Below are 27,134 nucleotides of genomic sequence, written 5' to 3'. Positions count from 1 at the left end.
ACTTTGAAGATCCCCTCCAGGTCACTCACCATCTTGACTTGGACATTCATTCCCGTCCCAAAGCCCTTTACAGTCAATGTAGTACTTTTGAAGTGCAGATGGTGGAATTTGAATTCAGTAAAAAATGTGGAATTTAAGTCTAATGATGACCACGAAACCATTGCTGATTGTTATTAAAAAAAACCCAAATGATTCACTAATGTCCTTTCGGGAAGGAAATCTGCAGTCATAATGTGGCCTGGCCTCCATGTGACTCACAGCAAGGTGGTTGACTCTTAAATGCCCTCTGAACAAGGGCAATTAGGGATGGGGCAATAAATGCTGGCCTAGCCAGTGCCACCCACATCCCATGAACAAATAATAAAAAAAGAAGCATGATAATGACCAGATAATCTCTTTTTGTGATGTTGATGGAGGGATAAATATTGGCCATGACTCCGGGGATAATTTAGAAATACCTGGAAAAACTCAGCAGGTCTGGCAGCGTCTGTGGAAAGGAGCACAGTTAACGTTTCGAGTCCGCATGACTCTTCAACAGAACCAAGGAAAAATAGGAAAGGGGTGAAATATAAGCTGGTTTAAGGGGAGGGGGGGTATTGGGACAACCTCTTGTCCCAACACCACCCCCCCCCTAAACCAGCTTATATTTCACCCCTTTCCTATTTTTACTTAATTCTGTTGAAGGGTCATGAGGACTCAAAACGTCAACTGTGCTCTTCTGCACCGATGCTGCCAGACCTGCTGAGTTTTTCCAGGTATTATTGTTTTTGTTTTTTTGGATTTCCAGCATCCGCAGTTCTTTGCTTTTATCTCTGGGGATAATTTCCCTGCTGTTCTGTGAAATCGTGCCTTGAGATCTTTTAGGCCTACCTGAGAGGGTGGATGGGGTTCCAGTTTAACAGTTTATCTGAAAGGTGCACCTTTGACAGTGCAGCACTCCATTAGTACTGCACTGGTGTGTCAGCCTTGATTTTGTGCTCGGGTCTTGAAGTGGGACGTGAACCCACAAACCCACTTCATTGGAATTATTTATGCCACTGCATTACGAACATAATTGCATCATTTCTGCCCTAATACTTTAAATTATGTCAATATTTTTCTGTTCCCAATATCAAATGAATGATTACTTCTTGCCTGAAATACAGTATAATTAAAGATATTTTGAAATAAAACGGGAATGAATTGATCAGTATTGCCCTTTTTAAGATTAAACCAGCTGCTACTGAGACTCCATACATGCAGTCTGCTAAAGTAATTTCAAATTTGTGTCTGACCCACAAAACATGCTTCTACACTGTAGCGATACCCACAATATTTAGTGTGTTTTCTATCCTGTGTGTAATGATGCACAACCTCAGGCATGAGGCTGTAATCCACAGACCGTAGGGTGCAAATGCATGACCTTAATGTGGGATACTCCTGGCTAATGTGTAAGAGATGATGGGTATAACTTACAATCACTTTCTAACAACCAACTGAGTAGCTGTTTTGGCGAAGACGTAAATGTGTCACCTGTCTGACTGCTCGGTTAATGTGCTGCAAAAAAAGAGACGGAAAACATGTTACAAAATAAGGAAAGTGCCATTTGATAAATTTGCGACAAAATGTCTTGTAGGGAATATAAACAACACAGGAAAAGATTTGCTGCTGAGTGTACGTTGTAATGTACAGACAGGATATTTTTAGATAACTCATCCACAATTTTGAGTTAATTCCAGCGTTGATCAAATTTACAGTACAACATTTTGACATTGATCTGTTTATTGAAATTGTAATCAAAGTGAAGAAAAATTTGTAAAGGCACATGAAAGGACTAGTTAGATTTATTATTTACCTGAAAGGACCCCTTTATATTAGGTTGGAATGTTTTTGATAGTGATTCACATTATTATGTATTGGTACAATGGCAAACAGTCACAGGGTAAAATACGTGCTTGTTTTAGCTTGCCTTTCTCATATTTGTAGTCTGAGCTCTGAGCTCATTTGGATTGCAAGGTCTCAGGCATTGATTGCAGTTGCAGAGCCTGAGTGGCTGTGAGCATGCCAGTCAATGTGATGACGTTAGATCTTTCTAGCAAGCAGCAGTGTGTTTGCGCAGTCCACTGCATTGCTATAGCTGCTGCTTAACAAATAGCTGCTCTGCTGTAAAATGGATATGTAAAATCTTAATGTAAAATTTATATTACTGGAGGTCATCAAGCCAACAAAAGATATTTTTTTGTGTGAAAAATTATTGATGAAAGAGGAGGAAACCTAGAACAAAAGGTAGGGGTAGGGTGGAGACCAAGCTCACATCTCCACAATGCATTATTTTTTTTACTCTGTTTGCTGTTTCTTTTCTAAGGATAACCTGGTTGGGCTGTCAAGACATTTTAAATTGCTGTAATGTTATCATGATCAGTGAAATAAAATTAATGATATTATTGAAATGGCACAGAACATTATTCTGTATTGCTACCATGGTTAGTAATGTAGAAGGTTTTTGTATGGGAGCTACTATGCTGTATTTTTGGATGTCGATGCTGTTCACCATAATACTGTCATGGCTGCTGTTTGCATTACTGGCATAAGATACCATGAAGATTTTAGTGCACCATAAGTCATCCTGGATATAGTGTGACTATATAGTCGGTGACTAATTCAGATGTGTTGTTGAAAGCTCAGTTTTAATGCCTGACAGCTGACATTATATCATTCTTTATTTCTGACACTGCTGCAGATAATGAAATAAAATAGGATGTGTATAAATATTGTGCTTTGTTACTGCTGATTTACAAAGAGAAAACTGGAATGATTTGCCTTTACCCTCTGGCCTGATGTTAATTAGCAGACAGTGATTTAAGGCAGTATGCTCCTTTAATGACAAGGGGTGTATTTGTGTTGAAGCTGCCACGCTGTATCTGGGTGGAGTGTATTTTAAAATGGCAATTCAAGCAAGCATTTGTGATGTTGCAATAGATTGAGCAAGTATCAATTGTTTTATAAACTCAAAGCCCAAGAGATTATTGAGTTAATATGACTGGCATCAAATTTCTGCCATCTATTTTTATAATATAGTTTCTATTGATATTAAAAAAACTGTGGCTTTACTGCAGAGCGCAAGTATCAATGTAATGGAGATTCAAAGTTAAAGGTAATATACAGTCACAGCCTGTATTTGTCATTGCATTACTGGTTTTAAGATTGTAAGATGCTTGATTAGCAGTGGTTGTTGGAAATTCACTATAGATAATTGCAGATTGCCTTCGTTCTTAACAGTTTTATATGGTATCAAATTAAATCTTAATATTAATTTTGAGTGTTGAAAGTAGTTACGGGTAATTGTAGGGTATAGTTAGTTAAGTGTTAAATGTTTTGCCTTATTCAGTAGTGGCATGAAACAATCTATATTCAAGAATGCTGGCTTTATTTTGAAATTCTCAATCTGCCTTTCAATTTGCTTTTTAATGTATGCTTAGTAATATATCATTGTATCAAATATCTAGGCACAAAATGTTGTGTATGATAATACATCTTGTTTACAGTCCCATTTTGAGATTTTATATTCATGGTACTGTTTTATTATTTGGTTCTTTTTTGTTCTGAAACAAAAATATACCTGCACTTTTGCTAATTGGTTGCATGTAGGCTGATTACAAGACTCATTGGAGGAGACTGGCAAGCACCAAACAGGAGAGGGAGATAAGGGGAATGCACAACAAAGCATTTTTGCCCTATCTGGCAGCTGCAAACAGACATAGATGAGAGGGAGCAGCTGAAACCCATCTGTGGAGGGTGGGGGTGGAAACATGAATTTTGACTGATCTCCCTGCTGAAGTAAGGAGTCGTGTAATGGTTGTTATTTCAATTAAATTCATATTTTAAAAAAGCAAACTAAAATTGGAGGGAAATGTGAATGAATTAATTTTCACCATGAATTGTTTTTGAAATGTGTGCAATGGGTATGCAACTACATTCACAAGCTATTAATATAGACCGGAACATGCGTTTAGCAAATCTAAATTAGTGGCTTTTAAATATGACTTACTATTACTTAGTTTTTGCAACGTTTGATCATTCACATTTAGTGTTGTATTTGGTGACAATAATAAAGTAGTTATTGTATTTGCAGCAAGTGAAATGTTATTGCCTGCAGATATATATAATGCTTTGGTGTAGTGATTTGATAGATGTGTGCTACGCATCAAAATTTTAATTGGAGAGCTAGTTGATGCCCTGCGGTATTGCTCAGGTGCAAAATACATTCTCTATCCCTCTATCTGTGTATTCATTTCTTCCACAGTCTACTGCCCGGGTCCCTTGATCTTTCTCTTTCTCTCTCCCTTTGGATGTTGCACATTTTTTGCCATCATAATGCTTACATTTCTGTACTAAAAACTGAAAACACTGGAAATACTCAGCAGGTCTGGCAGCATCTGTGGAGAGCAAAACAGAGTTAATGTTTCAGGTCAATGACCACTGGAACCAGCTGTTTCTCAGCTTTTCCTCTTTTTCATCATTGATATGCTGTCTCTGTTTTTCAACCTCCTTGTATGTTTCTTGCACATTTACTTGGCTGATGCAGTGAACTGCTTACGTTTGTTAAAAGGAAGGATATGCTGCAAGATGGAAGCCAAATTGTCCACATGGACTGGGTGGGGGCAGGGTGCTCTGAATGACATTACATGGATGTGTGTAAGAAAAAGGGAGCTTGGAGCTCAAGGTAAGAGTGGGAAAATTTGAGATTGGCATTTAGGAGCTAGTGGTTATTGAGACTGAGTGGTCTGACTCCTGGGAGGCCGCATTTCCGTGGAGATCAGAAAAGTCAAAAACAACAAGTTCAGGCTGGGCAGATTTCCAAAGGACTTGCCTGAGTTAAATATTTTGATCATTCCAGCAATTCAGGTTTCTCTGTGTTGTAAGGTGTATTTTTTGGCTTTAGTTACAATAATTTAATTCAGGAAATTTAATGACTATCATAAGAAATTGAAAGATGGTTTGTGGATTTTGTTTGATTTGTTGTAATTGTAGGTTCCTGATTTTTTTTCAAAATTTTTGATTGGTTAGTTTTATTTTAATTATGGTTTATTATTAGCTTTTTCTACCTGTCCGGTGCTTTGAATTTATAGGTTTCCTATTTGTCTATATTTGGGCGCACCAGTAAAGTTAATTTAAGAGATGGTTAATTGGACCATTTAGGTGCAATAGAGAAGATGACAAACACATAATCACATGGCATATTCATGACTTTTATAGATCATTATAAATGTTGATTAGCTTGATTAATCTCCATTGAATATAATTAAACTTATTAGATGTTATAAAGGTGTGACTAACAGGCGTAGCTTTGGGTTGGCAAAAAGGGCATTTAGGAAGCAACAGAAACCATCTTCTCATTTTGGCAAAGCTGCCCTCTGCTGAAGAATGGAATATCCTTCCAAACAGCATTGTACCAGGGCTACCAGGTGGGATATGATAATCATATGAAGAGGAAAATTCCCTCCACTCCGACATATGTCTCAACATACCAACATTGCAATTTATTTCTTTGACCAATTATCAATCTAGTTTAGAGAGATGGAATAAAAAGGATCTCTCTTTGTCAGCTATAGGTGCTTTGTACACATGGTCTTTGGCATTTGCAATAAGGTTTATTGTGTTCCTGCATAGTAGTGCACTAACCTGTATTAGGGGAATGGAGAGTTGTGGGGTGTTGTAGGATTGAAGGCAGTTATAACATTGGGAGAGTTAAGGCCATGAAGGCAAAAATAAAGGTATGTATTGGGAGGAGGGCTCCTGTTCCAGGAATTTTATTTTCTCTGTCAGGATTAATAACAAAGTGCCTTGGAACTGAGACACCGCAAGTATCATTATTGTAAATTAAATAATAAACTTCAGATTAAGGTGTTTACAGTTATTGTAGAAAACGTATTTTAATTCACCATTGCCTAGCTTTTAATATATAATGTTGTATCCAGTTTGTTCAACTGCACAGTATTTTAGTTTTGACAGTGCAGCAGCACAGCATCAGTGGGGGTTCAATTTGACAAGACAAAACTCAATTCATCATTAGTAGTACAACCTTGGCTACATTCAAGTTAATATAGCATCTCTCCATTCAGCTGTCAGTTTAAAGAATTACATTAGAGAACCAATTCAGAACAGAGCAATTTTGTACACCAGGGAGCAAGTGGGCAACTGGTGCAGAGGAAGCACTGCAGTAGGAGAGCAGGTCCTGCATCAATTTCTTTGTGGCCTGCAGTTCTGTGCTTTCCTGTTTTGGTGAGCTGACATGCTTGTGCCCATTTTTTGCACACACCCTTTTGAAGCTCCAGATTTAATGCAAAGTATTTAACTTTACAGTGAGCAGAATTCATGAGGAGATATATGTGTCAGATTTGCTATTTATTTCACCTTTTGAATCATTTTGTGCAAGGAAGGATCTGTATACACTGCACCTTTTAAATAGCCTTGGGCAGCTGTGTCCAAACGCAGCAAGACCTGGACAATATCCAGGCTTGGGCTGACAAGTGGCATGTAATATTCGTACCACACAAGTGCCAGGCAATGACCATCTCCAACAAGAGAGAATCTAACCGTCGCCTTTGTCATTCAATGGCATTACCATTGCTGAATCTACAGCTATCAACATCCTCAGGGTTACCATTAACCAGAAACTGAACTGGACTAGCTATATAAATGCTGTGGCTACAAGAGTATGTCAAGGAATAGGAATGCTGTGGCAAGTAACTCACCACCTACTCCCCAAAGTTTGTCCACCATCTACAAGGCACAAGTCAGGAGTGTGATGGAATTCTTTCAACTTGCCTGGATGAGTGCAGCTCCCACAACTCTCATGAAGCTTGATATCATCCAGGACAAAGCAGCCCGCTTGATTGGCACCCCATCCACAAACGTTCACTCCCTTCACCAGCAACACACTGTAGCAGCAGAGTGTACCATCTACAAGATGCACTGCAGGAACTCACCAAGCCTCCTTAGATAACACCTTTCAAACCCACAACTATCTAGAAGGACAAGGACAGCAGACACATGCAAACACCACCTGGTAGTTCCCCTCCAAGCCACTTATCATCCTGACTTGGAAATATATCACCGTTCCTTCACTGTCACTGGATCAACATCCTGGAACTCCCTTCCTAACATCACTGTGTGTGTACCTACACCACTTGGACTGCAGCCGTTCAAGAAGGCAGCTCACCATCATTTTCTGAAGGGCAATTACTGATAGGTAATAAATGCTGGCTTAGCCAGTGACACATGCATCCCATGAATGAATTTTTTTAAAAAAGGTCGATTTTTGCAATGTATCTTTATAGATATTTTTTTCTTGGACATTTTGTCTATGTTTCTGAAATCTATAATTAATACAATTTTTCTCCATCTCAAAATAAGTTTTTTAAAGCACATCAAGTACAATATTTCATGGTGGACATGATACACAATGAAATAAGAAATGCTAGGATATTAGCAAATTCACAAAATCCAGACCTGTGAATGTAAGATCTAGCTGCCAGTGACCCCTGCATAAGCTGAATGTGAGGAGGCTTCATCTGTTCCATGCATCCCAGAGATGGCGGTGCACCATGAACGATTCCCATAATGCCTGTAAACAGACCCTAGAGAGGATGATTTAAGTTCAGGAATCTGCAAGATAAGATAATCCTTTGCTGGCACATTGTCGGTAGATGACTTGTGCCATAAAATGTAGCCTTTCCTCAGATTGCTGCAAAAAAAAGTAGAGTGTAGTCATCTGTAGCAAGGGGACTTTGTCTTACAACATAGAGATGGCATCACCAAGATTACCTCCGGCCTTGATTGTTGTGCCTGTTGGTTATTCTATACAGAACCTGAAAATACAGTGTCACCTGTTACTTTACTGCTATCAGGTACTATTGTGGTCAGAAGTTGGCTGATGATTCATTGGTCACAATTTTAAAAACTTAGACTTTTATCTTTCATGGAATGCCATTGACATGCATGCCTAACATCAACAATACAGATGCATTCCCAAAGTGCAGAGGAGTTACTGATGACAGCTATGTCTAACCTGAAGTACTTGAAGATGTGAACATGGTCAGGAATTATATGTTGTAGTTTATACGGGGTGGATTTGATGGGGGGACAGATTACTTGCACACCCCACCCTGCCCCCACCCCGAGCCAAAAATCGGTCAGCACCTCATTGATGTGAAATCCAGCTGCCTTGCTGTGATAATACACTGGGGGTGGCCTTAATTGGATTAGAGTGGGACTTCCACCCCACAGGGCCAAGTCCTGCCCTAGAAAGCTGCCGGCCAATCTGATTGGTTGGTAGCTTTGTAGTCCGAACAGTGTCAGAAGAGAATAATGCCCAATGCTTGGATGACATGCAGTCCTGATGAAGAAGTGAAGATGTCTCCCGGACTTCAGGTTAACCTGGAGATTTTGGGCATGCGCTGCTGGGAGACTGCGGTGAGATGGGGAGGATGATGGAGAGAAAGGTGAGAGAGGCTGGGGGGGGAGACAAAGGGAGTGACCATCATGGGGGTGGTACCCTGATGGGCATAGGGACCCCCCTAAGGAGGTAACAGGTGCAGCAAGCAATCAGCATAAATGGTATGTTGTCCTTCATTGCAGGGGGATTTGAGTGCAGGAGTAAAGGTGGCTTGCTGCAATTGTTGAGAGCCTTGGTGAGACCGCACCTGCCATATTGTGTACAGTTTTGGTCGTCTTGTCTAAGGAAGGATGTACCTGCCATTGAGGGAGTGCAGTGGAGGTTCACCAGACTAATCCCTGGGATGGCAGATTGTCTAGAGTTTAGAAGAATGAGAAGAGATCTCATTGAACCTTACAAAATTCTTCCAGATGTGACAGGATAGATGAACAAAAGATGTTTCCCCTGGCTGGTGAGTCTCGAACCAGGGGACACAGTCTCAGAATAAGGGGCAGGCCATTTAAGACTGAGATGAGGAGGAATTTCCTCATTCAGAAGGTGATGAATCTTTGGAATTCTCTACCCCAGAGGGCTGTGGAATCTTAATCATTGAGCATGTACAAGATAGAAATTGATAGATTTCTGGGTACTAATGACATCAAGGGATATGGGGATTGTGGGGGAAAATGGCATAGAAGTAGATGATCAGTCATGATCTGTTTGAATGGTGGAGCAGGCTCAATGGGCCAAAAGGCCTACTCCTGGTCCTATTTCCTATGTTCTCATCCTCTTCCTGCTTGCCAGCAGCATTTGCAGTGGAAGCTGCTGGGCTGTCTGCCTTGCCCTTCCTTTCCACAGATGAAACATTGCAGTGGAGAAAGAATGAGGTCCTTAAATGGAAGTAAATTAGCCACTTAAAGCTTCAATAGGCCTGAAGCCTCAATACCCCCTCCAATGGGCAGGAAGTTGGCAGGCTGGCAACCTGCTTCATTTTACCCTTCAAATGTGCTAGAGGGGGCCATATCATTCACTCCTATGACTCACTGAAGTATGAATATGCATGAGTTGCAATGAAAATTGCATGAACACATGAACAGGTGGAGGCATTTGGCCCTTCAAGACCATTTTGACATCCACTTAAGTCATGCACTACAATTCCATTTTAAGACTTTTAAGACATGAAGTTTTAGCCTGAGTGAACAGAAAAGAACATGAAACAGGTTAACAGACTAAATTTTATGGCATTGGACTTCTACCTGCAGTGTGTTGGTTTATCTTACCTTGCAGATCCTTTGAACTAAGCTCTCTTCTCCAGGGTCTGGGTCTAATGGATGGCATTTGTTGTGGTTACCACCCACTGCCAGGCATGGTGTACTGTCATCTTCTACCATCATCTTTTTTTAAAGCAGAATGGCCATTTCGCCAGCAATTGAATATGTGATTGTGACCAGTGCCACACTACCATTTGCCCAGGAATTCTCTTTTATGCTTCCATGTTGCATTCTCTTTGCTTTCAACTTCACTGATCAGTTCTCCAAACACCTCTCACATACAGGCATTTTTCAGGCTGAAAATTGCTGTGACTATTTTTGAGCTATGAGAAAAAAAGAGCTGCCCTCCCCCCACTGCGCTTTTGAGGCCACTTACCTTCAACTTTGAGTAGCAGGATTTGAGGAATGCTTGCTTTTGATTCACCAGGACATCCTTGCACATTGCACATGGCTCAAGCTGTGCAAGAAGTGCCAGTAAATTATTGAACTTAGTTGACCACACTGAATCTGTTAAAGTTGACTCTCCATTCCATTTGTGGAAGTGGTCATGAAGGCATTTTCACTAGGAGTGCAGATTTTGCCCTTTTGTAGTTTGTGTATTTGGATCATTGGTAACAATCTTTCTTGCAGCATTATTAAAAAAGACTTGCATCTCTGTATTCAGTTAGCCGTTACACATTGAGGTCAAAGTTGAATCTACTTTTGCAATGATCTAGTTCCCTTTTTCTGTGATGGACAGGTTATGCTCTCTGACATTTTTTTTGCTGGGTTATCACATGTATTCTGTTTCTTTCAGATTATCCTATACACATACTTGGACTGATTTCTGCAATCCCATAGTCCCAAGTCGATGATCTACATTTGCAGGTAGCATGGATTGAAGATAGTTCTACAGCACTAATTCTCTAATTTTGCGCTCCTCATGAACATGGCTTCCTACTAGGAATGTGGGGTCAGAGAATCACTCCTTTAGATTTCTTGACCTTTCGAAAACTTGCATTGCTAAGTTAAATGGTTACAACAAATGCTTGTCCTGTCTGAAGGGTGCTGGGTTTTTTTTTGACTTATCCTTCCCTCTTTTTGTGCACAAACTCATTTCTACTTAGCTTCTCATTGCATTTTTTTAACCTTCATTTGTTGCTTCTAGTTTTTTGCTTCTAGTCATTGGCATTTCTTTTGTAGAGCTTACCAGATCTTTTGTAATGTTCCATTACTGCACTGATGTGGAAATCTGGTAGTAAACAGTGAAATAAATTGCCTAGAGCTCCTGCCCCTCATTCCCTTTGAAGTAAATACCATTTTTTGAATAACTCATTGTAGTCAGTTATTTTATTTCACATTAATTTTTCTAGTAGGATACCCCTGATGGATCAGCCTACAGTGCTCCAAGTTAGACAACTTGATGTCATAATACACTCCTTCTGCAGGCACATGGCGTAATCTACAGTGATTCTGAAAACCATGTATAGGAATATGCAAAAATAAAAAAAGCTGGAAAAACTCAGCAAGTCTGACAGCATCTGCGGAGAGGAATACAGTTAACATTTTGAGCCTATATAACTCTTCATCAGAACTGAGGAAATATAGAAATGAGGTGAAATATAAGCCAGTTGAGGGAAGGTGGGACAGATAGAGCTGGATAGAGGGCCAGTGATAGGTGGAGGCAAAGAAGAGATTGCCAAAGATGTCATAGACAGAAGGACAAAGGGGTGTTGACGGTGGTGATATTAGCTAAGGAATGTGCTAATGGTGACATTAAGGGTAGAAAGCAGGACGAGCAAGTAACAGATAGCCCTGTTGGGGGTGGAGTGGGAGGAAGGGATCAAAATAGGCTAAAAGGTGGGGATGAAACAATGGATAGAAATACATTTAAAAATAGTGGAAATAGGTGGGCAAAGAAAAATATATTGAAAAAGTATAAATTATTGGATAAAGGGGGATCAGAAAGCGGGTGGGGATGGAGGAGAGAGTTCATGATCTGAAGTTGTTGAACTCAATGTTAAGTCCGGCAGGCTGTAAAGTGCCTAATAGGAAGATGAGGTGCCATTCCTCCAGTTTGTGTTGAGCTTCACTGGAACATTGCAGCAGGCCAAGGACAGACATGTGGGCATGAGAGCAGGGTTGTGTGTTGAAATGACTGAAAGGTCTGGGTTATGCTTGCGGACAGACTAAAGGTGTTCTGCAAAGTGGTCACCCTGTCTGTATTTGGCCCCTCCAATGTAGAGGAGACCGCATTGGGAGCAGCGAATGCAGTGGACTAAATTGAGGGAAGTGCAAGTGAAGTGCTGCTTCACTTGAAAGGAGTGTTTGGTTGGGCCCTTGGATGGTGAGGAGGGGGCAAGTAAAGGGGCAGGTGTTGCACCTTCTGCGGTTGCATGGGAAGGTGCCATGGGAGGGGGTTGAGGTGAAGGGGGTGATGGAGGAGTGGACCAGGGTGTCTCGGAGGGAACAATCCCTGTGGAACGCCGCTAGAGGGGGTGAAGGGAAAATGTGTTTGGTTGTGGCATCATGCTGGAGCTGGTGGAAATGGCGGAGGATGATCCTTTGAATGGGGAGGCTGGTGGGCTGATAAGTGAGGACAAAGGGGGACCTTGTATGGGAGTGTACATACTTGTAGGATGTATGTGATTGTTCGTTTAAATATGCAATATCTAGGTGATTGTACAGTAATTTGTACAATGGCTTTAGAAAATATGTGAATGTACACATGTATAATAGTTTCATAAAATATATGTGCAAATTTACACCCCAGTAAAATATGCATAAAATGTGAAGTGGTGTGGAAAGGATGTACGCAAAATATTACTCCAAATTAAGCCAGGAAAATAGAACTAGAGGATGTTAAGTTTAAAGTCAACAAAAAATAGTTTAAAGCAGATATTAGGGAAAATATCTTAACTCAAAGAGTGATGAGCGTTTGGAATAATCAGCTTGGTGGGAAGGAAAAATCTTTTAGGGATGTTCAAAAGGCAGTCAGATGCTTTTAATGGGTGGTTTAGGATCATTGAAGACATGAGCTTCAGTGGATTTATCCTTGACTTCTCTGAAGTTCTTCTGTTGTAACATGACACAGATGCTTCTCATCTGCAATGAAATGTTCTAAGATACCACTGATAATAAAATTTCAAAAATATTTAAAAATAATAACTTTTAACTCGTATTGGAAAACATATTTGCCTTGTAATTTAAAATGCTTTGTAGAAAAATAGAGGAGCATGAAATTGTGATGGTGCCAAATTTAAGCAAGAAGAGGCATCCAGCCTGCCTGGGTGCACTCTGTGATATCTTGGTAATACAAGTAGAAAAAGTTTTCCAATTGCTCTACTAAGGCTGGTGTTTCAGGCAGAATTTCTGGACATCCAAAACCTATGAAATCAACCAACTCCCGGTTTGACAAGTCATGTAGGTAACAGAAGTCAGATGCACTTCTGGTGTATGCCTACGAATTTCCAGGACACCAGGATTTGTCCCCATTACCCATTTCAGTAAAAATGTTGTTTTAAAACCAACTGGATCACTAATGTACTATCGTGGAAGGAAAGCTGCTGCTCTTACTTGGTTTTGAGCCATAATGACTCCAGTCTCACACCAATGTGTTTGACTCTAAACTGCTTCCAAAGTGGCTTAGCAATCCACTCAGTTATATCAAACTGCATGATGGGAAATAAATGCTAGTTTTGCCAGCATGTCCTGAGAGTGAATTTTTGAAAGAAACAGGCTTTAGGACAGTTGTACCTGAGGTGCTAAATTCAAAAATATCCACTATATGCCCAAATATGAAGTTTATGGAAAGAAGTGAAAGTTTCCATTATATTTTTATTTGATTAAGCTGCATCTGTAGGTGCAAAAAGATCTAGAAATTGATAGAAAAGTTGTCAACAAATACTCAGAGCTGTGATTGCAAATAACTAAAAACTGAATGTTCTTGGTAACATTTAGACAAGATTGTGTGTATCAGAATGTTCTAACCAGGTTCAATTTTTAGTTTCTCTTCATTCTATAAAACACTTCGGTTAGGTATGAGGAGGATGCTGATACTAGTGCAACCATGCCCAAACATGATTCAAGGGAAAAGGGAGAACATCTGAAGTAGAGGCAAATATGTAGGTGTACACATATGATAGTGCTGAAATAATGATAACAATTGAATGTACAGAGTATCTTTAACACAAAAAATCATCCTGAGGTACTTTACAAATAGGTAATTGTAGAAGGTCAAAACAACTAAAAGTTCAGTCAAAGCAATGGACCTTGAAGTGTTTAAAGGCTGAGGAATAGGTGGAGAGGTAGAGGACCTCAAAATCTCGGAATGAGTGGTAAGGTGAAGTAGAAGGAGGATGCATGGACCAGAGTCAGAGTAATAGACCATTCAGGAAGAGATTTTAGAGGAAATTGTAAGATTAAGGAGGGGCAAGGCGAGGAGAGATTTATCGAAAAGGACAAAGATTTTAAATGTGAAGTGTTGGGATAGTGGAAGCTGGTGTAGGTTAGCAAGGATAGGGTAGTGAGTGAGTGGGGCTCAGCGCAGGGCAGGATGTCAGTAACATACAGCTTTTGATGAGATACTTGGTGCCTCTCTATACAAATTCAAAACTCTATTTGCTTTCCCATTAGCTACCTTATACTGATAGTCGTTTGGTAGTACAGAACTTGAGTATTGCTGAAAATGAGACATTTTTTATTGAAACTTTTTGTCTTGTACTTATCTGGACAATTTTCAAGAAGATACCAATGTCAGGGCAAACAACATATTATACCGTATGAGAAGAGAGTGCTGATTGGTTGGCAAGTGGACTCGGATTGATGATGGCGTTGCCATGGGGAAGGCACAGTTGATTGTGACCGACAGTTAATTGGCAAGCATTGCTTGAAATTTTACTAGGCAGCTTGACTCTGGCCAAGACATTACCCTGGGGAATGAACCAGTGAATGGCTGTCACTTATTTTGTTTAGCTAAAACTTGTGCAATGTGTGTACATGTTCTTTCTGTCTGCAAAGAACAGGCCTTGTATATTAATATATGTAGCGTCCAGTACACGCAGAGTCTACTTGCCAAACAATAAGCACCCTCTTCTGATACAGTATAAATATGTTTGTTTCCCTGACATGGATATTTTCTTGCAAAATGCCCTGATGAATGCAAGACGAAAAGCTTTGACAAAGCACATCTCTTTTTCAGCAATACCTTATACTGCTTGTGTACCTTTGATGAGTAGTCAATAGTTATCTCCAGGTTCTTCTCTTGTTACCTTTGAAGAGTATTGTGTATTGTGCAGTAATAATTCTAGTCTACATAAGTGCAGCAAACATCATTATGGACTAGAAATGTGTAAAATACTATTTTGGAATAAATTTCAGTTCCAATATACATGAATCCCCTATGCAAGGCTTGCAATTGATTTCCAATTTTGAGCGGTATTTTTCACTTCGGAGAGAAACAAGATTATTCTGTGGGATTGAAAACAGTTTTTTAAATTCATTCTTTCATGGGATGTGGGCGTTGCTGGCAAGGCCAGCATTTGTTGCCCATCCCTAATTGCCCTTGAACTGAATGGCTTGCTAGGCCATTTCAGAGGGCAGTTAAGAGCCAATCACAATACTGTGGATCTGCAGTCACATCTAGGCCAGACTGGGTAAGCATGGCAAATTTCCTTCACTAAAGGACTTTAGCAAACCAGATGGGTTTTTGCAATAATTGATGATGGTTTCATGGTCACCATTACTGAGACTAGCTTTCAATTCCAGATTTTATTAATCGCATTTAAATTCCACCAGCTGACGTATTGGAATTTAAACCCATGTTCCTAGCTTGGTCTTTTGGATTACTAGTTCAGTGACATTATCACCATGCCACCATCTCCCCACAGATTATGTGTAACAACAACTTGTATTTAAATAGTGATTTTAACATACTAAAGTGTCCTAAAGCATCATTAAATAAAAATGAGACCAATCTAACAAAGGACTTCTTGTATAAAACAAGCTTGGTCAAAGAAGTAGGCTTTCAGCAGCATCTTAAAGGAGGAGAGAGAGGCAAAGAAGCTTTACAACAGAATTATAGCTTAGGGCTAAGACAGCTGAAGGTGTGGCGAACAGTTGAGTAGTGAAGGAAGTGGGGGGTCTGCACAAAAGGTTAGATTTAGAGGAGCACAGTTTTTGGAGGGTTGTAGCACTGGAGGGGGTAAGGAGGGATGAGGTCATGGGCGGGGGATTTGAACACTAGTATGAATTTTAAACAAAAACAGAATTTGCTGAATCGGGAGCCAACATAGATCAGCGAGGACAGAGGTGATGAATGAGTGGGACATGGTGTGAGTTAGGATATGAGCAGGGGAATTTTGGATAAGTTCATGGAGGGTGAATTCTCAGAGGCTAGTCAGGAAAGCACTGAAATAGTTGAGCCCAGCAACAACAAATGCTTGGATGAGACTTTCACCAGCAGATTGGTTGAGGTGAGGTGGTGATGGGCAATATTTCAGAGGTGGAAGAAGGTGATCGAAGTATGTGGCATTTGTGATGGAGAGAATATGAGTTCAGAAGCTCGGTCAAATCGGATGGCAATATTGCAAGCAGTTTTGTTCAGCCTGAGACCATGGCCAAGTGTTCTATTTCAGAAAGCCAGTTGGTGAAGAATATTACTGGAGCCTGTCTTTACTCAGGCTTACATTTATTTACAGAATGAAACATTACAAGCAACACCTAACTCAATTATACCACAGTTTTTTTTATATTTTATATTTGCTCAAACAAAACCTCAGTTGATGCCCTCTACCTGCATATAATTAAACACAGTTGATATGCATTAAACACCAAGGAGGGGAATGGAATCTGTGGCGAGGGAATGCAGTTTTTGACACGGTAGCCTTTCCAATATTTAGTGGAAAAAATTTTGCCTTATCCAAGACTAGATGTCAGAGGAGCAGACAAGTGACACAGAGATCCTGATGGGCCTTGACAGGGTGGATCTGGAGAGGATGTTTCCTCTTGTGAGAGAATCTAGAACTAGGGGTCACTGTAAAAAAAAAATAAGGGTTCGTTGGTTTAAGAGGAGAATTTTTTCTTCCTCAAAAGGCAGTGGAATCAGGGTCTTTGAATATTTTTAAGGCAGAACTAGATAAATTCTTGATTAACAAGAGGGTAAAAGGTTATCGGGGTAGGCTGGAGGTTACAATCAACCATGATCTTATGGAATGGTTGAGCAGGCTTGAAGGGCTGAGTGGCCTACACTGCTTTTAGTTTGTATATTCGTAGGCAGTGCAGAGGTCTGGGGAGGTGGTGGTGAGGCAGAGTTGGCTGTTGTCCATGTACATGTGAAACCTGGCTTTGTGTTTGCAGATGGTTTCACCAAGGCACAGCATGTTAATGAGAAATGGGAGTAGGCTCATTCTTGGGACTTCAGAGGTAATGGAGTCGGAGCGGGAAAGTTCACTTGCAGGACATTCCCTGTCTATGACAGGATCAATAAGAATGAAAACATGAAGGATTTAATGGAGGTGACTGGGGTCTCCCCCATTAGCTGGAGAGCTGAAGGGCACCCACTCAGGCACTTAACGGCGGCAGATCTTCCCTGGCATTAAGGACCCTGGGGACAGAAGTCCCACTCCCAAGAGCTGCCAGCCAATCAGAAGCCGATGGTTCTACTGAACAGCAGCAGCACACAGGCAGACATGGCTGCTGTCAGTATGCCACCCACCCGAGGCATAGAATCATTGCTGGATCCTAGGCCACAGGTGAGTAATGGCAGGAGGGGAGGTCCTGCGATAGGGTGGTAGCTCAAGCAGGCATTGAGTGCCTTTAATAGAGGGCTTTCCTACACCCCCCTCTTTTCCTGGAGCCTGCATACAATCCTGCATGGGTTTGCTTTTCATGGTCCCTGCATGGTGAGTCCCCTACCTGCCACTGAGTTAATACCAGTGGTGGCTGAATGAGGCCCTTAAATGGGCATTAATTGCCCACATAAGGGCCTCAATTGGCAGGTTGGGAAGGCTGTACATGGGCCTTCTGGCCTCAGGCTTAATCAGGGTGGAGGTGGAAAAGTGGTGGGCTCTCCACCCTCCCACCTGATTAAATGCCCCCTCCCACCACTGTACTGGCCATGGGGAGGGGCATTAAATTCTGCCCAATGTGTGGGAGGATGGTCAACCATGTCAAAGGCTGCAGAAAGATTGTGAAGGATGAAGACTGATTGTGACCCTGGTAAATCAAGCTTTGTTACTTTAATTAGGTCAATTGCAGTGCTGTGGCGGCTCAAAAACCGATTTGAGAGATTGAAACATGGATTGTCATCTGTCTCTGTTATACAATGCTCTTATATAGAGACAGCCATCCCCAGAAGCTCAAATTCCTTCAAATTACCTTCTTATTACAGTGAAAAGCTGGTTCAGGCATTTCTGTTGGAAATGATAATGAAAATAATTATGACGAGGGGAAACAGTGGCATATTGGTAACGTCACTGGACTAGTAATCCAGTGGCCCAGGCTAATGCTCTGGGCACGTGGCCTCAGATCCCACCATGGCTGCTGCTGGAATTTAAACTCAATTCACGAATCTGCAATGCAAGGCTGGCTTCAGTAATGGTGACCCTGAAACTAACAACAATTGTAAAAAAAAAATCTGATTCATTAATGGCCCTCAGGGAAGGGAATTTGCCATCCTTACCTGGCCTGGCCTACATGTGACTCCAGACCTACAGCAAATTGGTTGCCTCTTAACCGCCCTCCGAATTGGCCCACCGCACACCCCCTGAAAAAATTAAAGAAAACCAAAGTACAAAGTGATAAATATAATCTGCACCTCTGCAGCACAGTGTAATTACAAAGCTATGAATGTGACAGGCAAGAAAAGACCTACAGGTCCTGCTCCACATTATGGCCAGAGAATTCTTATAACCACCCCCCTCCGCCCTCATGAATGGCAGGGATTCCGTTTTTGGAAATTTAAAAGTTTTGTTTCATAGTGGAAAATAATAATGGTCTTGTGTCATTTGTGTTTGTTGAGCAGTGATTGGTAACACACAGCACTACGTGGAAGAGCAGTAAAAATGCAAGCACTCTGCAGTAAGATCAGATTTTGCTTTCTGAGCTATGTAAATTGCACTTGCTTCTAGAGAATCATCACGAGCTGCCTGTTTATCTATTACATGTGTTTGAAAATTATTTAAACCATTACCAATGGGTCTCGATGTAAATAATTTGGTCGTCAGATCAATGTTTTACTTAAGTAGATTCTGTATATGTACACAGACACCAACATATATTTTGAGATGCCACAAGTAGAAGTATTTTAGAAACTACACAGTAGAATACAGATCTGATTAAAATCTGTAATACTTTTGACTGCTTTTAATCTGTCTAGTCCGAGCACTTACCCCATTTGCTAGGAACTGCTAGGGTCCAAAAAGGAAACTGTTTTGCATTTAAGCAATGTCGTCAAGCTGTGTTACGTAGGAATTGCTGGACAAGAAAAGACCAAGCTCCATCTAGATTGCCTCCTTCTCAAAATGACGCATGACCAATGAGCATAAGCCTCCGAGTCAAGCAGGAGTTTCTAGTTCCTCACGTCTTGTGTGTGGCAGGGGACTAAAATGATACTTTGCTATTGTTGAACAGTAACTTGAGGCTCTATGGTAAAACTCTGTGCCTTGGATACAGTGACCTTTGGGGATTGGCAGTGAATTCATTTTAAATTATCTGTGTGTTGGAGAGAGGGAGTCACTGCTGGACTCTTGGGGCCTCTGGACTCCTGGTTGACAATCCCTGCTGAAGTGTCATCAGTGAACCATAAGGGTTTTTATGACAAACTGGTAGTTTCATGGTCACCATTAATGAATGAGCTTTATGTTCCATAATTTTATTTAAATTTAAATTTCCCAACTGCCATGGTGAGGTTTGAACTCATGTCTCTAGAACAATAGCCCAGGCCTCTGGATTACTAGTCCAGTAACATAACCACTTTACTACCAAACTCCTAAATGTCACAAAGAAAATATCTGTGATAGAAAACTTTGAGAGCCATAGAACTAAAGTGACCTGTTCCTCCCAAACATGCTACAGATATCGCTTTCTGTGTCTCAAATTAGTCATATACTGCATCCAACATTGAAATATTGTTTTCGCTGATTAGTTTTGAAGTTACGCCTTAAAGTTATCTCCTCTGCTTCTACAGATCTTGACAAGGTGAAGTAGCTTGTCATGGTCTATAGTATAGAAATTCTATTGAATCTTAAAAACAGGAAGAAAGTTATTTTATTGTTGACTTAAGTGGCATGTCTAATGCAACAAGTGCTGTAAAATTCAATGTTTCTTTCCCCCCGCTATGTTTTCCAGGTTTCTGAACCACATGTTGCAGGCCACCAATGTGGCCACAGGGGATTCGCAATGTTCTGTGCAACTTGACTGATGACCTGAGACATCATGGATAGCCCACCCAAACTGACGGGGGAAACGTTGATTGTACATCACATTCCCCTCGTTCACTGCCAGGTCCCAGACAGAAAGTGCTGCAGCATGGGCAAAAGACCAAACCCTTTCTACCATACTGATCTGGGAATCACAAGGACTACATCGCTGCCAGAGAAGGACCTGCTTCAAAAGGAAACATTACTTTACAGCAGCTTAATTCAGGCTTCCTGTTTACCTCCTGGGGCACCACGTGAAATTGAAGGTAGAATACCAAACTCGAAAGAAGTCAACAATAGTGAACAGCACAATTCGTTAATTTTAAATGAGAATAATGATCAGGAAAGCTCCAATAACAGTTCTTTTCATCCTCAGAACAGCAACATTAACAATCCACCATTTGTTCTGCATGAACTGCCGTTTCACCTTCATGGTGCTGAAAATAATACAAAGCAATGGAGCCCCACCATTAGACAAGGCACTGTTGAAGGTCAAGAGAAGCAAACACACAAATGTGACGGGAAGAAGTCAAATAGGACTATCACGTCGAGACCAGCGTCAGCTGAGCTGATGGAACTACCTATATGCAACTGTGCTCATGATAGCACATCAACCTTATTCTTTGATTGCAATCAAGGGTTGGAGAGCAGCCAAGATGGATTGTTCAGGAAGCAAAATTTGCTAGAGAGCAGAAGATGCAGCTGCTCCAGCTTAGATTTACAACAAAGCAGAAGTTGTGTCTTTTCAGATCAGTCTGAGACAGATAATCAACATATGACTTACAACAGTGACTCTTCATGTAACAGTTCAGATGGTGTACTGGTCAACTTTACAGCGATCTACAATAAAATGAAAAGCCAGTCAAAGTCCAATTTAAGTTCAGGTAACATGTCCCATGATTCTTCATACTGCAGTCACTCAGATCTGGGTGCATTCTACTTGGACCTACAATCATCACCTAATGAGCCAAAGAATGCATGTGAGATTCACAATGGTGATAGTGCCATGCAAACCTGTCTATGCCATCAGCAGTGTTCACCAGCTGTTGATGATAACTGCAATTCTTACCACCTACCATGTGAAAACATGCCCTGTTCTTCTGAAAATTCGGATTTTACTGCTTGTTTTCAAAGTCAAGCAAGACTAGTTGTTGCCACACAAAATTATTACAAATTAGTAACTTGTGACCTATCTTCTCAGTCTACACCAAGCCCAGCAGGGTCTTCAATAACAAGCTGCTCAGAAGATCACACAAAGAGTACAAGCCCTAGTCAACCTACAGAGTATTATCTCTTCCGGCAACCAGAAGATAAGAAAATTAACATTGATCAGTGTCTTCAGGAGAAACCAGCAGCGGACACTGCTGAAGATCTCATTGAAGGCCAAGTGTACGTGAATGTTGCCTCAAATACTTCTGGCAGGCAAAGATCGAGAAGCTATGATCGCAGCTTGGATAAGAGCCCATCTCCTAGGTTGGGCTCATTAGAACGCATGTATAGCTGCCCAGGCAAGCTAAGTGATGGTCACACGGGAACATCTCAGAGATCACCACCAAGACGAGTAACCTCATTTGCTGAAATTGCTCGAACTAGAAAACGAAGTGGGAACTCTCCACCGCTGAAAACCAGTGGCGATTCTTCCATAGAGTTCTCTCCAATTCTGGAAAATCAAAAAGAAAATAATGTATTTGTTTACATGGATGAGGACCAACACCATAATCTGCCTGGCAGGTCCTCTACAAGAACAGATTTAACAACAACCTGTGATGCGCCTTTTATTCATCGTTTCAACAACAAAAACAGTAATGCAAGCGTGTATGATAGAGCTCACCTGGAAGGGTATGGACCTTGTTACAGTGGAGAAGGTGGCAGGAAACTAGAACCAGTTAACGCAATCCATCAACAAATGGAAAAGGATGCATCTTTTGACAGCAGAACTAAAACAGAAGGTAAGCCAGTGGCTAACTTTTAGAATAGTCTAAAATAGCCATTGTGTAATTTTTTAAAAATCCTAATCACTTCTATAATAAAACCAACTTTTTGGATTTGTTTCCTTTTTGTATTAAAAACTTAAAATTTTTGAACTCAAGTGTTGGGGATTTGAGTGCTTTTCCACTTGGCAACAGGGTTAGCATCAGGTACTTGCAGATAAGGCACAACAGATTAAAACTTCCACTACTCCAACATAGGGATATGGCTTAACACCAGTGTCAGAGTGGTGTTTCCGGTCTGTCATTTTTTTGCTTGCCTGCATCTTATGGCCCATTTGTGGGAAGCTTTGTGCTTTGAAACAGGAACTAAGCAGAAACTGCCTAATTTTTATTTATGAGCGATCTGTGGCAGCATTTTCTAGACATGACAGTTTCCTTAATAACATTGTTGTTGTAGTATTAACAGTAGTAGTTGTAATAGTAGTGGTATAGTTCTGAGCAGATTCATCTAGTCTATTCCTGCATACTTCCTATCAGTATTCATACCATGAATCTGAGACTAATAGCCCTGTGTCACCTATCCAAATAGGGAGCAAACAGACGGTTGTGTAATGCTTATGTTACTAATAATCCAGAGAAAATGAGTTCAAATCCCATCAGTTTAGGATTTTTAAAATTATTTGTTCATGGGATGTGTGTGTCACTGGCTAGTCCAGCATTTATTGCCCATCCCTAATTGCCCTTGAGAAGGTGGTGGTGAGCTGCCTTCTTGAACTGCTGGAGTCCATGTGGTGTAGGTACATCCACAGTGCTGTTAGGGTGGGAGTTCAGGATTTTGATCCAGTGACGGTGGAGGAACGGTGATATATTTCCAAGTCAGGATGGTAAGTGGCTTAAAGGGGAATTTGCAGGTGGTGGTGTTCCCATCTATCTGCTGCCCTTGGTGGTAGTGGTCATGCATTTGGAAGGTGCTGTCTAAGCAGCCTTGATGTGTTCCTGCAGTGCACCTTGTAGATGGTACACACTGCTGCCACTGTGCGTCAGTGGTGGAGGGAGTGAATGTTTGTGGAAGAGGTGCCAATGAAGTGGGCTGCTTTGTCCTGGATGGTGCCAAGCTTCTTCAGTGTTGTTGGAGCTGCACTCATCCAGGTAAGTGGAGAGTATTCCATCACACTCCTGACTTGTGCCTTGTAGATGGTGGACAGGCTTTGTGGAGTTGGGAGGTGAGTTGCTTGCCACAGGATTCCCAGCCTCTGACCTGCTCTTGTAGCCACAGTAGTTACATGGCTGATCCAGTTCAGTTTCTGGTCATTGGTAATGCCCAGGATATTGATAGTGGTGGATTCATCGATGGTAATGCCATTGAATGTCGAGGGGTGGTGGTTAGGTTCTCTCTCATTGGAAATGGTCATTGCCTGGCACTTGTGTGTCACAAATGTTACTTGCCATTTGTCAGCTCAATTTGAATTAATCAAAAACAAGATCTGAAAATAAAAAGTTTGTATCAGTAAAACTGGTAAGGAAACCTGCTAATATCACCAAACCTGACTTATGTTTGTCGCCAGTCTTGCACCGACGTGTTTTCCTCTTAACAATTTTCTGAAGTGGCCTAGCAAGCCACTCCATTGTTTCAAACCATCACAGCAGCCCAAGAAAGACCTTATCAGGGGAACTAGAGCCTGGTAATAAATGCTGGCCTTGCCAGCGATGCCATCATCCCAAAAATGAATAAAATTATTTTAAAAAATTTACCTAATAGAATCTATAGTGATTTAAATGTCTCAAACATCTCAAGGATGGGGGGTGGTAAGAGAAAATAATTAAAGAAATGGAGGGCAAGCCATGGTGATAGAGTGCAGCCATGTGACTGAAAGATTGGTTGAACGGACAGATCTTGGTAAGGTATTTAAAGATAGAGAGACTGAAGATTTAGTTAAGCCATTTCAGAAAGTAGTGATGAGGTGGCTGACAGCTCTACTACCAATCTGAGATTTAAAAAAAGCCTAAGTCTGAGGAGCAAAAGGATAGAAGGTTGGAGCAGATTTTAGAGATAGGATAGGTGAGGTGCTGGAAGGATTTTAAAATTAAGGGCTTTACATTTAGTTCCTCTCTAGCCACAGGGGAGGTGCCCGAGAATTGGAGAACAACTAATGTGCTTCAGCTATTTAAGAAGGGTTGTAGAGATAAACCAGGGAAACTACAGGCCAGTGAGTCTCACGTCAGTGGTAGGGAAACTATTGGAGAAAATCCTGTAGGAGAGAATCTATCTCCACTTGGAGAAGCAAGGTTTGATCAGGGATAGTCAGCATGGCTTTGTCAGAGGGAGGTCATGCCTAACAAATTTGATTTAATTTTTTAAGGAAGTGACCAGGTGTGTAGATGAGGATAGTATAGTTGATGTAGTTTATATGGATTTCAGCAAAGCCTTTGACAAGGTCCCACATGCGAGACTTATAAAGAAGGCAGAGGCACATGGGATACAGGATAATTTGATAAGGTGGATTCAAAATTGGCTTAGTTGTAGGAGACAGAGGGTGATGACAGAAGGATGCTTTAGTGACTGGAAGCCAGTGTCCAGTGGTGTACCACAGGGATCTGTGCTGGGTCCCCTATTATTTGTTGGGTGTAGGATTAGTAAGTTTGCGGATGACACAAAGATTGGCCAGGTGGTTAACAGTGAGGGTGAGTGTCTTGGGCTATGGGAAGATATAGACGGGATGGTCAAATGGGCAGATAAGTGGCAGATGGAATTTAACCAATTTGAGAGGAAAAAGCTGGAATCAGATGTAACGGTATTACAGTTGAATAAAGGCAACTACAGAGGCATGAGGGAGGAGCTGGCCAGAATTCACTGGGCGATGAGCCTAGCAGGAAAGACAGTGGAACAGCACTGACATGAGTTTCTGGGAGTAATTTGAGAGACAGCAAAAATTCATCCCTAGGGAGCAGAAGCATACCAAAGAGAGGACGAGGCAACCATGGCTGACAAGGGAAGTCAGGGACAGCATAAAAGCTAAAGAGAAAGCATTCAATGCGGCGAAGAGCAGTGGGAAACCAGGGGATTTCCAAACCAGGGGAAATCAAAGACCAACAGAGGACAACTAAGAAAGAAATAAGGAGGGAGAAGATTAAGTATGAGAGTAAACTAGCCAGTAATATAAAAGAAGATTGCAAGAGTTTTTTTAAATATATAAAGGGTAAGAGAGAGGCAAAAGTGGACATTGGGCCGCTGGAAAATGACGCTGGAGAAGTAGTAGTGGGGAACAAAGAAATGGCGGAGGAACTAAATAGGTACTTTGTGTCAGAATACTTCAAAATACTTGGAAGTGCATGGTAAAATCGGGCAAAGTTAGCATGGTTTCATCAAGAGGAGGTTATGCCTGACAAATCTGTTAGAATTCTTTGAGAGGTAACAGGTAGGTTAGACAAAGGAGAGCCAATGGATGTTATCTACTTGGACTTCCAGAAGGCCTTTGACAAGGTGCCGCACAGGAGGCTGCTCAGTAAGATAAGAGCCCATGGTGTTAGAGGCAAGGTACTAGCATGGATAGAAGATTGGCTGTCTGGCAGGAGGCAGAGAGTGGGGATAAGGGAGTCCTTCTCAGGATGGCTGCCGGTGACATGTGGAGTTCCGCAGGGGTCAGTGCTGGGACCACAACTTTTCACTTTATACATTAATGATCTAGATGGAACTGAGGGCATCCTGGCTAAGTTTTTGCAGATGATACAAAGATAGGTGGAGGGACAAGTAGTATTGAGGAGGCGGGGAGGCTGCAGAAGGATTTAGACAGGTTAGGAGAATGGGCAAAGAAGTGGCAGATGGAATACAACATGGGGAAGTGTGAGGTCATGCACTTTGGTAGGACGAATAGAGGCATGGACTATTTTCTAAATGAGGAGAGAATTCAGAAATCTGGAGTGCAAAGGGACTTGGGGGTCCTAGTCCAGGATTCTCTTAAGGTTAACTTGCAGGTTGAGTCGGTAGTTAGGAAGGCAAATGCTATGTTGGCATTTATTTCGAGAGGACTACAATATAAAAGCAGGGATGTGCTGCTGAGGCTTTATAAGGCTCTGGTCAGACCACATTTAGAATATTGTGAGCAATTTTGGGCCCCGTATTTCAGGAAGGATGTGCTGGCCCTGGAGAGGGTCCAGAGGAGGTTCACAAGAATAATCTCAGGAATGAAAAGCTTAACATATGAGGAACATTTGAGGATTCTGGGTCTATACTCGATGGAGTTTAGAAGTATGAGGGGGGATCTGATTGAAACTTACAGAATACTGAAAGGCCTGGATAGAGTGGACGTGGGGAAGATGTTTCCATTAGAAGGAGAGACTAGGACCCGAGGGCACAGCCTCAGAGTAAAGGGAAGACCTTTTAGAACAGAGATGAGGAGAAACTTCTTTAGCCAGAGAGTGGTGAATCTATGGAATTCATTGCCACAGAAGACTGTGGAGACCAGGTCATTGAGTGTATTTAAGACCGAGATAGATAGGTTCTTGATTGGTAAGGGGATCAAAGGTTACGGGGAGAAAGCGGGAGAATGGGGTTGAGAAACTTATCAGCCATGATTGAATGGTGGAACAGACTCGATGGGCCGAATGGCCTAATTTCTGCTCCTATGTCTTATAGTCTTATTAACCCTGAAAAGTGTGAGGTGATACACTTTGGAAGGAGTAATTTTACAAGGAAGTATTCAATGAACGGCATGACACCAAGAAGTTCTGAAGATCAAAGGGACCTTGGCGTGTGTGTCCATAGATCTCTGAAGGCAGAGGGGCATGTTATTGGGGTATTGAAAAAGGCATATGGGACACTTGCCTTTATCAATCGAGGCATAGATTACAAAAGTTGGGAGGTCATGTTGGAGTTGCATAGAACCTTGATGAGGCCACAGCTGGAATACTGTGTGCAGTTCTGGTCGCCACATTATACGAAGGATGTGATTGCACTGGACGGGGTGCAGAGAAGATTCACCAGGATGTTGCCTGGGCTGAAATATTTAAGTTATGAAGAGAGTTTGGAGAGACTTGGGTTGTTTTCGTTGGAGCAGAGAAGACTGAGGGGCGACTTGATCGAGGTGTACAAGATTATGAGGGGCATGGACAGGGTACAGGG

General features: G+C 41.4%; 1 protein-coding gene across 14 annotated transcripts in view; it reads left to right on the top strand.

Annotated features, from left to right (window-relative positions):
- The window catches only part of rusc2 (RUN and SH3 domain containing 2), a 123,995-nt gene that overhangs the window by 53,007 nt on the left and 43,854 nt on the right, over positions 1–27,134 (top strand). For 7 of the 14 annotated variants that reach the window (XM_041188550.1, XM_041188540.1, XM_041188513.1 and 4 more), the window contains 2 exons: positions 10,484–10,554; positions 20,014–22,033. In XM_041188550.1, the coding sequence (XP_041044484.1) occupies positions 20,101–22,033 (1,933 nt within the window). In that variant the 5' untranslated portion in view covers positions 10,484–10,554; positions 20,014–20,100. Of the gene's footprint in view, positions 1–2,152; positions 2,266–10,483; positions 10,555–20,013; positions 22,034–27,134 lie in introns of those variants that run through there. The other 7 variants (XM_041188554.1, XM_041188561.1, XM_041188521.1 and 4 more) reach the window with 3 other exon arrangements.

The sequence above is a fragment of the Carcharodon carcharias genome, chromosome 1 (genome assembly GCF_017639515.1).
Source record: "Carcharodon carcharias isolate sCarCar2 chromosome 1, sCarCar2.pri, whole genome shotgun sequence".
NCBI classification, from domain to species: Eukaryota; Metazoa; Chordata; class Chondrichthyes; order Lamniformes; family Lamnidae; genus Carcharodon; species Carcharodon carcharias.
The sequence above is the reverse complement of the archived record's forward strand: the minus strand, read 5'-3'. Positions and strand labels throughout refer to the sequence as shown.